The following is a 14,200-nucleotide window of genomic DNA, read 5'->3' on the forward strand; positions in this document are numbered from 1 at the left end:
CTCGAAGTGTCTCCACGCCTAAGAGGGCGTCCGTGCCAGCACCTTCCTGCCAGCCCAGGGCAGATCTCTGATAGGGCTCTCCAGGATGCTAATCTTTTCCAAGGCTTTGGCAGAAACAAACACAGCGCGTTTGTAACCTGAGTTAAAACATAGAGAGACACTCGGGATGGGGAAGGGGGTGGGCTGAGGCTTTGCAAAAAGGAGTGAACCCGTTTCCATGAACTGCCAATAAGCGCTGCCTCCAACTCGGGAAATTTTCCTCTGTCTAGGAGAGGGGTTTGTCGAGAGTTGGACAATTAATAGGAAACCCTTAACGATCCTTTTCACATGGGCTTTACTGCAGAGGGGCAATCATCCGAGATCCCTGAAATTCTCTCAAGCAGAATGGGTGGGCAAGGGACGTGTGTTTCTGTCCAAGGTGTGTGTGTGTGGGGGGCGGGATCTGGAGATTTCTTGCAGGTACAGCAAGAAAACCACGAAACCAGTCGATTTCCACTCGAATATGGGCACAAAGCCCCTGGAGCCCGGGGGAAGGGCAGCCCGGACTCCCCTCGCGGGCTGCAAAGTCCCGCTTCCCTACAGAGCCCAGGGGGAGGTCGTGACACTGGAAAATCACCCGCACCCCAAAGGAGGGCAACGAATGGAAAGGCGTGACTGGAGACTCACCACCAGGAATTCGCGTCCGCCAGGAGCTGGGTGCAGCTGCAGAGGAGAGCGAGGGTGAGCAGCAGGCTCGTCCCAGTCATAGTGCGCTTTTCCCAGCTCGGGCGCCCTTGGAAGAGCCCTTGAAGCGACAGTCTCCAAGACAAGGCTCCCTGCAAAACGAAGAGAACCCCCAGAGAGGGGCCTGAGTCCAACGGGCGTGCGGGGATCACATCAGGGTCCTGCTCCGGGGAAGCCGGGCGCCCCCTCCCACTTCTCTCTGCTCCAAAGCTCTCCGAGCGGGACCCCTTGCGCACAGCCAGCCCTGCCTGCAGACCCCTCCCCCGCCCTGCTCCCTTCCCCAGTGACCGGCCGGCAGCACTCAGGGACCTGCAGGGCTTTTATGAGTGTCCATCTGCCTTTGATTGGTCCGCACGCCAGGGTCCCTGGGAATGCACAACACTTCCAGGCTTTGTCAGCTAGTGACACTCGGGGAGGGAAGAGCCCTGCAAAGGGACGGACAAGGGAGTGTGAGGAGAGAGAACAGGAAGGGACAGCGTGAGCGGGGAGAGGGTGCACTGGAGAGAAGAAAGAGGAGAGGAAAGGAAAGGAAAGCAGCACCCCCCCCCCGCCCCATGTTTTTTACATAGCTACCGTTACACCCCCACTCCTTCTTTACGTGCTCAGTAGGGTGCAATCCAGCCCTCCCCACTTAGCCAGCCGCCTGGAGATCTTCCAGGAATGAGGACAACTAGGAGAGCCTGCAAAGCAAAGGGCAAAACAGAGCCGCTAATGGGGCTAACGCTGGTGGGAGAAGAGTGGATCATGCAGTCCCCTCTTCATCGGGTCTTTCTCCTCCCTGCCTCAAGCAAGACCCCTCCAGGGGTCGAACAGAAGGCCTGGGGGTTGTAATAACCCCGGAGGGAAAGACCTGGCCTGATGAAGCTCCTTTTGAGACACAGGAGTCACTGGGGCAAAGGGTCTGATCCCAACCCAGGCTGACTGCAAAGGAGCCGGCTGCTGGCTAAACCTCTGTTCCAGAAGTGGATGGGGCAGAGCTCGATCTGACAGTGGAAACCTGCATCCCTTCACCCAGCCCAGACTCACTGACCTTCAGTGTGAAGCTCTGCAGAGAGGGGTCGGGATGGACAGGACAGCACCTAAGGGGCACCCATACCTAAGCTCCCCCCCCCCATCCCAAGGATGCCTCTCCCCTTGACGTTCATATCCTCCAGCGATAATACCCCCATAAATACACAGTGACAACCCCTGGGAAATCTACTCTGTCCCAGGCACCAGCCATGCAGAAATGCACCCCGGAGGCAATACCCCTGGCCCCAGGCACGCAACTGTCTCTTCTTTCTATCGGCCCCCCTCATTGAATCCGAGAGTCTCTCCAAGTTACTTAGCCCCAGCCCGAGAGGTGGGGATCTAGAGACAGCCCCCTCCTCACGGTATTTCTTCCTCGGGTCTCTGTTGCTGGGGGAGGGCGCACAGGCAGGTGTGTGGGGTTGGCAGGGGGCAGATCAAAGGGAGAAACTCGCTCCTTCCCCTTTGTCATGCAGAGCCGCTTCGGAAATGATCTGGCCTCTACAGCAGCAAATGAACAGCCCCCCCCCCCACCTCCCGAAAATAGTCCTCCCCTTCAAAAGGACCCCATATAATACCCCCCAATCCCGTTCCCCCAGGGCAGGAGGTCTGTGAATGCACTGGCTGGAGCAGCTAGAGATGGAGCAGAGATAGGGCTGGCACCAGAGCCTAATGACTTTATAGGGGGGAGGAGGGGAGCCGGTCCGGAGAAGAGGAGCGAGAGAACAGCTTCAAAGGCTCCTCTTGTCCAAACATCCTTCGCCATCCCCTGCTCAACCCCACCAGGCAACTCTGCGGCAGGAATAACCAGACAGATCCTCACCCGCTCCCAGCTCAACTCACTCCCCAGGTAGCCAAGGCAAACACCCCCCCACCCCCCCACTCCTGTCCGCTCATCGGCCCTGCTCGCCGCTCCCACTGCCCCCCATTCACCCTCCACCCCCCCCAACACACTAACAGACCTGCTAACAAATCCTTCTCCCCCTCCGCCATCTCGCATAGGGCAGGAAACCAGCAATCTGGGCACGCCACCACAGACACCCTCTGCCTCATTCCACACACTGTCTCAGCCACCTAAGCCCGCCCTCCATTCGCGCTTCTCTACCCCTTCCGGGCTTCAGTGGAGGGCACCCACAGACATCCTCCTCTCCCGGCCTGCCATCGCTCCAGAGGAGCCCAGCTGGCGGCGGTTCTGCCGCAGTGAGTTTGAAAGGTCAGCCTGCCGCTCCCCTCCAGTGACTGTCAAGCTGTGCCAGAAACATGTTCGTTCCAAGCTCTGCCAGTTACCTGCCTTTCATACCGCCTCATAAACACCCGCAGGGCCATTAATCACCAGACTCAGCAGTTCATTCCACCCAAGGGTTTTTGGTGAGGGGTTTAACCCAAATTCCTATCGCCTGCTACGGTGAAGTTGTTGTGTTTGTTTGTACCCGGCTTGGCTTCCTCCACAGTCCAGATGTGTTCTACCTGCAGCTGGTGACCTGTCTCACCTGGCAGGCAGATGTGAGACTGCCAGCGCCAGAATTAGCCTCAGGACAAAAAGGCCTTGTGTGACCTAGATCGCTGAAGAGAGGCAAGCACAGCAGGATCCATGGCTGAAGAAAACAGAACTAGATTATTCACATCTTATACCTCTTCCCTCCTCCTACTTGTGTGTGTTGGAGGGGCTGTGGGCGTGGGGGTGTTTTTCAAGACTGTTTTTGTCAGTGATGGCAGAACAGACAGTTTCTCTTTGCCAGCCTGGGGAGGAAGGAAGTTGTGTGGGGGTGGATGGTTTTTCCATGACAAACGATGAATCTGCACAGAGGTGGTGTGATGTCACCCAAAGGTTTCCAGATAGCCTCAGGTATATGAGCCCCTCTTCCTTAGTGGAGGAGAGACTGCTGATTGTAAGTGAAGCTCCCCCCTTAACAACAGAGACAGGAGGGGAGAACTTTAAAAAAAAGACCGATAAGGGAAAAAACAAGGATTTGTACCATGCTGTAGTAAATAAATGACTCATGCTGGGAAAGGAGTAACTGTCAGTTTACTCACAGCCAGCACTCCCTATAGAGCCCTGTGCTAGAAGAATCTGGGAGTGGAGTAAGCTGTCAGCTTCTCACAAGCCATCCTCTTGATTCTTCCTGATAAGAATGTGGGAATGGAGTAGTATGAACCTCTGTGAATAAGTGTAGGTGTGCTGAGCCATAGAAATCCAAGGCACAACTGTGGAGCTGCTTACCACAGGCTTCATCTGTGACTTTGGGCCTGTGGCTTAATCTTTTGCACAATAGAACTGTGAGGCTTAACTCATGAAAGTTTGTAAAGTCTTTGAATAGATGTACAAAGTATTCATTATTAATTAAGGTTTCAGAGTAGCAGCCATGTTAGTCTGTATTCACAAAAAGAAAAGGAGTACTTGTGGCAGCTTAGAGACTAACAAATTTATTTGAGCATAAGCTTTCGTGAGCTACAGCTCACTTCATCGGATGAAGTGAGCTGTAGCTCACGAAAGCTTATGCTCAAATAAATTTGTTAGTCTCTAAGCTGCCACAAGTACTCCTTTTCTTATTATTAATTAAATAATTGTTAATTGAAAAAAGTTTTAACAGAGCTGATGGTGACATATCACAGTGAAATATCCTGCAATTTGCCAGCAGCATCTCAATGAGTAGTAGCTGACAGCAAAGCAAAGCAAAGCAAAGCAGTGATCTCATTTTGAAGCATAGGAACATAGAAATTGCCATACTGGATCAGAGCACTGGTCCAGAGTCCAGTATCCTGTCACCGACAGTGGACAGCACCAAATGTTTCAGAGAAAGGTGCAAGAAACCCTGCAACAGGATTCCAGGTGGATTCTGCTGCTAATGACTGTCATTGTAGTGTGGTAATCTCTGTGGAGTTAAAATGTGAATTGTGAAAGTGATTCCCCCTTCAGATCCCGCAGATAACTTCTTTAGTGATTGTGTTTATGGCCTCAGCTAAAGTGCTAATAGCAGGTGAGGTTTTGTTGAATAGCTCAGCCTAGGCAAGCAGCTCCCAAACTGTGGCCTGCAGAGAAGTTGGGTGGTGGTCTGTAAAGAGCTGTTAGGTCACATTTGACTACTTGACTTCCTTACTGCCATCTGCTTCTAAAGATGTCCCTAGGGCCTTTACCGCAAATTTCTTTTAAGAATCTTGTGCTACATTTTTAAACCTGCATTTCTAAAGCTGGCCCCTATATTAATATTTAGGTACTCGCAAAAGTGCCCTGATTTTCAGAGGGACCAAATATGGTTTGACCTAAATTTAGGCATCCTAGTTTGAACACTGTAGCCTTATTTCATTCAATATGATCTATCAAAGATCCATCACCACTTTCCTATTACTGGTGCATCTGCATGAGGGATATTGCATGATTGCAACTAGAAGAAGGGTGTCCATGAGAAAATCTGTTAAGATTTGATATACTAAAAGCTGAATCCTGACCCAGGTGACATTGAAATCAGACCTGACAAATCCGAAAAGCTACCTCTACAATCTTCTGATCCTTGCTTTTCACTTGCAGGAGGCGGGTCCCAGTGTGATACTTTATCAAGTGTTGTAAACAAAGCACTGAAAAAAGTTTTAAGTCTCTTTCTGCTGCAGCTTGTGTGATTATCATTCCTGCTTCTTGTCCAGTTTCCTCCAGACTGGGCGGGACTGGACACACATTCCTCCCTTTGCAATCAGAGCTCCTTTCAAGCTCCTGTTTATTCTCACAACTTGACTCTGGAGCAATTCCTGTTTCTAATTGCTCACAATGTCCAATGCATCCAGGAACATTTACTGCTGTCTAGATGGATCCTTCCTCCCAGTAGAGGCATGAGCCCACTTATTCATCAGGAGAAAAAAAAAAAGATTCATATAAGCAGAACCTCAGGAAACCAAGAGGCAGCAAGGGTTCCATTACTGGGAAAAAAAGCCTCACCTGCTAGCCCAAAAGGGGAGCTCTGGGGTCCATTGTCTGGCAGTAGTACTTCATGTATCCATAAGGAGTGCTCTGAGTTCTGTGTCTGTAGAGAGGATTCCTAGGTTCTGTTAAGAGAGGCACCACAGGTGGCCCTAGAGCCATAGGCTCCAGCAGCCAGACTTATTTTTACTGACATTTTAGCTAAGGACTCAAGAGTCTTGTTCCTCCCATCAATTCAGCTGAACGGATGTTAGAACCAGTGGAGAGGGTTTTTTTTAAGTTTCCCAAGGCCAAAGTGTCTCCACGAGCCAGAATTTTAAATCACCTTTTATTCCTCCACCTTATGTTGGGCTGTACTCTTCATCCAACGTTGCTGAAGTTGAAGTCTTCAGCTATTATTACTGAACTTCCAACTCCTTGGGCCTAAGTGGATTCTCCTTTATAAATCTTTCAAAAGCTAAGTTTGTTGTTTTGTGTTTTCTTTAATTATTATTAACTGAACAGCAACCAGAGCTGATTGCATTATTTCAGCTCCAGCTGGGGTTTTACCAAGGTATTATAAAAATCTGTTGAAAATATCCCCAGACACAGATCCTCCATGTCTGGCTGTCTTGTGGCGTTCTCTGCCTTGTTAAATTGCTTCTCCACACAACCTCTCCATTTCCAGAGAAAGGGGCTATTATTCTTGCCAGATTCCTCCAGCTCACACTGCTTCTTGTCTCCTTTGGTACTTGTGCATTGTAGTATTTTATCTTTTTAAGTGCTCATATGCTACCTTTTTCTGCATCTCAGAACTTGTCAGCCCCTCTGGCACATCCACATTTCCTTTCCTTGTTACCTTGCTGCTACTTTAACCTTCTGCTTTTCCATACTTCCTCTGGTCAGTGTTATTTAGTCTCACTGTCATTAAGGTCAGATACAGTCCAGAAAGTGCCAAGATATACCTGCCAGTCTCAGCAGACCCTGTGACAGCTGTCTCTGAGGTGCATAACCAGGGAAAGAGAATGGAGGGGAATAGTGAGAAAACATGTTTGTTAAAAGCAATCAAAAAAGGACCAGATAATAGGCTGGATCAGCCATGCTGAAGCCAGAGAAGTGGATGGTAATAAAGCAGTAATAAAAAAATCACTTAACACTTACACTGACTAACCTTCTTCCCAGACGTCAAAGCATTTAAAAAGGTGGATAAATCTTTTCCTACAAATGGGGAAACTGGGGCACAGAGCAGCTAAGTGACTTGCCTAAGGTCACACAGCAAGTCAGGATTAAACTCAATAGCCTGTTCCTTCGTTCCTGTGCCATGCACAGGAATAAGGATGGCAGGTGGCAGACAAAGTAGCTTTAAAACACCTTTGCTCTTACCACGTTCCTGGCCCTGCTTGGGACCTGCCCATCCTCCTGCTTAAATTAAAGCAATTTCAGGGCTGCTGTAACTGTAACATTCTCCTAGAGCTGCCCACTACCTAAGAAGAGCGAAGCTCAATAAATTCTAGCCATGCCCTCAATGTCAGGGGCTGGGAAGGGGAGACAGCACAGAATCATTTTGGCAGCTGTACACCATCCTGGGAACCCCTTATGTTTGAGGTATTCCCCAGAGAATGAGGTTCCTGGTCACCTAATTCCCATCTCTGTGCTCAGTCTTCTAGACCACAGTTGTATGTTGGGTCCAGTAGAAGACCTGAATCAGAAGTACTGGACGAGACACATGTGAGCTGGATGGGGCACATTTTGCCCACACTTCGGACTTTGTCTGGGAGAGCAGCATATCAACTTTAAACATGGACTCACAAGCTTCTTAGTTTCATCTACTTAAATGAGTAAATCATTTAAGATTGTAAATCAGTAACAAAATGTTTATGGACAGTCTAAAATGACTGAACATGATACATTTTAAAAGGCCAAATATTACCATCTGTTGGCTGTTTGGTGATTTGAGATAAGTTTGGTGTCCCAATCCAATTTCCACTCACAATAACCGCCACCTCAATTTGCACTAATTAACCCCTCTTCAGAGGGCTTCAGAACTCCCCTCTCACCCAACAGGAGATACCTCAAGTCAGGGTTGAAACATAAGACAGGATAGGGTTGGGGAAGCATTCACTGCTGCTGCTGCCGCTACCCAGTGCTACATGTGTTCTGTGCACAAAAGAGTCCAGTCCTCAAGGCAATATAGCTGGTTCTTTCACAATTGCTAAATGTATTTGGAGCATTAAACAGTTTAAAGGGAAAACACATTACATTAGAAAGACAGCAACATGGAAAATATTTTCTTCCTTTACTTGCCTGCCAACACCTGAGTTCAGAGCTGCTGTTTCACCTGCAACAGTTGATGATATCATCAGTCCCTCAAGCTGTGTAAGGAATGCAGCTCCCTGCTCTGCTAGAGGGCTAGTGATGGCCACAATATTTGCAAGAGAACACGGAAATGTAAACTCAGATTTTGGCATGAAAGCAAGTATAATAGTCCCCATTTAAGATAAGGCTAGGGCAAAGTTCTTAACAGTAGGAGCAACTGGGCAGTGAAATAGCTTCCCCAAGGTGATGCACCTTCTCCGCAGAGATTCAAGAACAGGTCAGACAAGAGGAACGTGCTGGATGACCTTCAAGTGGTGTTTTCTGACCCTGATCTTGTAAGGTGTTCAGCACTTTTAACTCCCACTGAAGTCAGTAGGTGCTGACGACATTGAACACTTCCCAGAATCTCACAGAACTGCACCTCATGTTTCTGTTCACATATCTCAACTGAGTTTTGTTCCATAATTTGTATTAACTCCATGAAATACCAAAGTGTGTACAGTATACAAGGTACGGAGTTATGCTGTTGTTATATGGCTTCAAGCTCCTCATGAGCAAACAGCCTACAGAAACATTTAGAAGCTCAAAACAAAGAGTTACTATCTGCAAGTGTCAGTCAGAGGGATCAGTTGTCTCCCATTTGTTTCTTTTACTAAAACAACTACCAATAATTCCTGACACATGACTACAGCTACCAATAACCATGAAAAATATTAAGCCAAAATCAGTTCTATTTCAATGTAATTTTTCTCTCACTGTCCTTTAAAATCTTTAGATATGGTTCATAGACTATCATAGACTATCAGGGTTGGAAGGGACCTCAGGAGGTCATCTAGTCCAACCCCCTGCTCAAAGCAGGACCAATCCCCAACTAAATCATCCCAGCCAGGGCTTTGTCAAGCCTGACCTTAAAAACTTCTAGGGAAGGAAGGAAGGAAGTTCCATAAACTCCCTGTAATAATAATAATAAATAATAATAATAATAATAATAGTTGCAAAACCTTACTAGCATTAAGAAGGTAATCTCCACAACACCTCTGTGAGGTATTATCACCCTCATCTTACAGATGAGAAAACTGAGGCACAGAAAGGTTGTGTGACCTGCCTAAGGTCACACAGAAAGCCTGTGGCAGACCTAGAAATAATTACCTTGATTCAGCAAAGCACTAAATCATGTACTTAAAGTTAAACATGTACTTAAACGTTTTGCTGAACTGTGGCTAAAATCAAGATCTCCTGTCTTCCATTTTCATCCTTTGGCCACACAATCATCCTTCCATTGCTTAGGCAATATTCCTGCTTTGACACAAAGCACTCAACCCCATAAGTAATAAAGAAAATACATTGGAACTAAAGTTATAGTTATCTCATCTTACCTAGTTACATACATTTACTGTAACTATTAGGCAGGCCATTTCCCAAGCAAAGAAAACCCTATTTGCACCACATACTTAATAAGGATTTTAGTATAAACAGAATTTATAGAAAATACCAAAGCACTATAAATAAGGTCTTGTCTTCATGAATTTTTTTTACCAGTGTAACTAATTAGTTTAGAAATCTATGTGGTTAAAATCAGTGCAATTTGTGTGAACACTCTTATTCGGTTTAAGACTGTTTTGTATTGATTTAGCTTACATTGGTAAGGAGACAACTTAAGCTAAATCCGTAAGAGACACTCTTAGGACAGGTCTGTACACAAACTTGCACTGAAATAACCAAATCAATTTTAATTCATACCATTACTTATTTCTGTGCAAGTCAGTGTTTGGACACTCTCTGGAGCAATACTACCCTATTTAGAGCTTGCAAAACTGAAACAGGGCACTTTTATTCCATAGAGTGTTCATAAATAGATTTGCACCAAAATCACTCATAGTGTGAATTAAAACTGATAAAGTTATTTTGGTGCAAATTTATGTATAGACAAACCCTTAAATTGAAATAAGAGTGTCCACACAATTGGGTTGCACTGATTTAATTCAATCGATTTCTCAATTGATTTATTTAAATCAGTACATTTTTGTCATGCAGACAAGACCTAACATTAAGGTGCGTGGGCATGGGTACAGAAACCTGAATTCACTCTCACAAAAAGGCACCTCTACACACAAGTACCTGCTATTTCACATCTAAGGTTTATGCAGTGGCAACTGATACACCCTTCTCTGAAGCTCAGGCACTAAACTTCTATTCTTCAAGACACAAAGGAAAGGAAAATTCAAAGCTAAGTTAAAAAAATTGCTAAAAATGTCAGTGCACTTCCCCCCATATTTCTTCCTTCTCAATGTCTGGCAGATCCAGTTTGCTCAGTTTTCTATTCAAAAGAGTTTTTTTTTTTTAACTGCCAGAGCTGTAAATACACTCAGAAGCTCAACATCTAACTATTCTCTTTCTATTTCTCCCATCAGCATGAGGTGTAAACTGCCAGCTTTGCTGGTGTTGCAGGAACCATAATAGAATGCAGCTCACTCTCCCCACAGCTGTGTTGGATCTGCAGGGCTAAGAGGAATGAAAATTTGTTTTACATCGGCAAACTCAGACGAAGTTTTGGCAGAACTGGTCATCTAACCGTAGGGAAACTTTAAGGATGCAGTTCTGCCCTTAATTCCACACTGGGGCCAGACTCTCAAAAGATCTCAGGCTCCTGTTTAGGCACCAAGATAAGTGGACAGATTTTCCAAACAGCTCTGCACATAGGGGTACTGAGCAATTTTTAAAATCAGACGATAACTGCTATAACAGGAATTTCTAGGTACAGAACCCTTTGGAAAATTTAGCCTAAGCGGATATCTAAGTGAGAACTGAACTGTTTGGAAAATCTGGCCTAGCCTGTGGATGCTGAGCACTTGAAAATCTGATTAGTGCCTACATTTTGCAGTCCATGAGTACTGACCTAAAATACGTGCAATTCCTTCACTAGGTGCAATGATGTTAGAAAAGGATGCCTTGTTTAGATTTCTTTTATTGTGTTGGTCCAAAATGAATCTTGGTTATTTTCACACCTCAGATGTCACCACACTGTCATACTCATGCTTGTGGAAAAAAAGAAAGTGTTATTGTGTAATTCTTATTCACAATGAAATGGAAATGTGTGTGTTGGGTGTATAATGATGCTATCATTAGACTTCCTAGTTTGTGACACTCAAGTTACAGTTGTGCAGGCAGTCTCAGCTACGAGACACAAGGTGAGATCTTCAGCTCGTGTAAATAATCATAGCTCTACTGAATATGCTGATTTACACCAGCTGAGGATCTGACCCTGTGTGTCTAGTGGTAAGAGCAGGGGCCTTTGAGCCAAGACCTGAGATTTTATTCCTAGCACGTCTGCTGATATGCTGTGGGATTTTGGGACACACTAGTTCATAGAGACTTTGATTCAGTTTCTCCATCTGCCAAATGGAGATATCTGTTTCAACAGTAGTGTTACAATAGTTTGTAAAATGTTTCAAGATCCTTCTATGAAAGACATTATATAAATGCAATCTATTATTATTATTAATTCCCCATTCAGAATTATGTCTAGGCAGAAAATTATCAAACACAAGGGATTAACTTGTGGGAGATAATTTTTTCCACAAACTTAATAAAACTGTTTATTATGACCTTTAACTTAGAGGAAAAGCAAATACCCCCACAAAAATTTAGTGGGTAACAACTCAAATATGGATTAATAATTTTAAAAAAATCAAATCTTGGAAGGCAGTTATTTCATAATGTCATCCAAAAGGTCACTGACAATATTGAAGATTTCTTCCATGATTATCTTGTACATTTCTGTTCTTCTTGGTTAATGAAATATTAAATATGATAGATGGAAAGGGACAGGGGAAGTTCTGTGGGTGGAATGACTATTAATCTGGAATGCAAGCTGGCTTTGTTGACCAAATAAAGATTAATGTTCTTCCATTGGAATAAATGGTTCTCCCATGAAAATAAAGTAGGTTTGAGGCAGGAGATAAGTGGGGGGAGGGGTCATTTGTTGGCAGGGGCAGGGAGAGATGCTTATTGTTGTGCAGGAGGGTTGTGTTTCATAATGTGTGCGTATGTGCATGTGGTTTGTGTGCCAGTGTACTTCAGAACAAGCCTGTGTCTGTGTCAGTGGATGAGTTTGTGCTTTGGATTGTATGCTGGAGAATGCAAGAATTCCTATGTAGGATATATGCTCTTACATTACTACAACTAGTGGAGATTTTTCTTTCTTTAAGTTGCAGCCTGTTTTTTAGAATGGAAAGTCTTTTAGTCTCTCTCTGATGCTACCTGTGTGTGGTTCAGCTGGCAAGCATGGTACCTTTTGTTTGCACCCACAGATTCCTTACATGGGAAGCAACGTACCTATGGGTTAGCGGGGAGACTGGCAGTCAAGAGTCCTAGGTTCTATTCCCAATGGCATTGTCTTGCTCTTTGACCTTGGACAAATCAGTTAGTTTCTCTGTGCCTCATTTCCCCCATAACACTACCTAGCTTTCTAAACATTTTTACGTCCTTGGGGACTAGCACTGTATAAGTACACAGCACTAACATGGTTATTTATTATTACATGGAAATATTTGAAAACTGTGGCAGTGTGTGTTCAATACCATCTTCTAGGGGAAGCAAATGTGGGATGTGATTGAGAATATATTTGTGTGTTGCACATAATAATCATGATATATTTTCACTTATGTGGTGCTCCTTGCAGGCAGCTCTCTGGACGTTTAGCAAAATGTAACTAAAACCACATAGTCTTAAACATAAAGAGAGAGAGAGAGAGAGTGTGTTTCATGCAAAGGTTAAACAAAAAAATCTGTTTAATATCACTTTGGGGATTAGAGAAGTTAGGGTAAAACAAATATCCAGAACAAAGTCTGAGCGGTTGCTTCCAGGAAAGCATGTGTATGTGTGTGTGCCTGCACATCTGCATATTCAATATGTCTTGCTGGGAAAACCAGGGGAAAACAGGAAGCTGGGCATTTTCAGTGCGGGGATTAGATGGAAACATGTGACCCAATCTAAGTAAAATACAGTTTGGTTGCCAACTGACTTGTGAAGATGCCATTGCTCTCTAGTCTCCATTGAAACAGAGGGGGGGGGGGGGGCTTGGCCTTGTGGTTAAAACACTGGATGAGGAACTAGGAGATCTGTGCTATAGGCCTTGCCCTGCCAGAGACTAAGCGTGTGACTTTTGGAAAGTCACTTACACCCAGATCTTTCAAGATATTTAAGATCCTAACTCATATTCATTCCAGTAGTAGTTCGGTGCCTCAATACCTGTGAGGATCTGGGCATCAGGCTAAAATGTTCAAAAATATCCAGTGATTTCAAGTGCCCCTATTTTTGGGTGTCTAGCTGGAGACAACTCGGGCCTGATTTTCAGAGGTGCTGGATACCCAAAAACTCCATATGAAGTCAACCTGCATGTGCTCAGCACTTCTCAAAATCAGGCCCCTAAATTCTCTGTGCCTCTCTTTCACCATAGGTAAATGAGGATAATACTAAGCTGATTAGCCAGGGATACTGTGAGGCTTGAAGCACTAATGGTTGTAAAGAGCTTTGAAATGCTCAAATGAAAGGTGCTAGAAACATGCAAAGCATTATTATTAGTCTCATGTTCCCATAGTCATTCCACAAATATATTCACAAGTTTCAGTGTGTCTAAAGAGTATGATTGTGTTTTCTACATCAGGGTATTAAGGAATAATCTTAGTAGTAGTAGAGAAGATTCACTACTTCCAGGAAGACCAGGATGAACATACACTGGGGTGTGCTGGCAATAGGGGTTGAACACCACTGCTAACAAGGCTAGGAGGAAATGGAAGAGCTCACGGGTGAAAGAGTGGAAAGAAATCTGCTTTTTCACACAAATCAGTCATTTTGCAGACAAAGAAACTGAACTGAAACAAATATTTCTAGTCTGCCCTTCCCTTCACACACACATTTTGGGAGTTGGGAGTGGCGGGGATTGAAGGAAGCTGTGCTCTCATTTTACACGAAAATGGCTTGTCCTATGGAAAAATATGATCTAACATAAAATGAATGTACTGTAAATAGAAGAGTATTTTGCATTTAGGAATAAAATGGGAAATGATTTGAAGTACTCTTAAAGAACAGGTTTCAGAGTAGCAGCCGTGTTAGTCTGTATTCGCAAAAAGAAAAGGAGTACTTGTGGCACCTTAGAGACTAACAAATCTATTTGAGCATAAGCTTTCGTGAGCTACAGCTCACTTCATCGGATGCATAGAATGGAACATACAGTGGGGCTCCCCACTGTATTTTCCACTGAAT

General features: G+C 44.8%; 1 protein-coding gene across 2 annotated transcripts in view; it reads right to left on the reverse strand.

Moving 5' to 3' along the window:
• The window catches only part of WNT5B (Wnt family member 5B), a 95,749-nt gene that overhangs the window by 17,900 nt on the left and 63,649 nt on the right, over positions 1 to 14,200 (reverse strand). Inside the window, exons 1-2 of one of the 2 annotated variants that reach the window (XM_074938986.1) lie at positions 2,694 to 2,952; positions 667 to 815 (exon numbers count right to left, since the gene is read on the reverse strand). In XM_074938986.1, coding sequence (XP_074795087.1) covers positions 667 to 746 — 80 coding nt within the window. In that variant the 5' untranslated portion in view covers positions 747 to 815; positions 2,694 to 2,952. Of the gene's footprint in view, positions 1 to 666; positions 816 to 2,693; positions 2,953 to 14,200 lie in introns of those variants that run through there. The other variant, XM_074938978.1, reaches the window with a different exon arrangement.

Source organism: Natator depressus, chromosome 1 (assembly GCF_965152275.1).
Source record: "Natator depressus isolate rNatDep1 chromosome 1, rNatDep2.hap1, whole genome shotgun sequence".
In the NCBI taxonomy this organism is placed as follows: Eukaryota; Metazoa; Chordata; order Testudines; family Cheloniidae; genus Natator; species Natator depressus.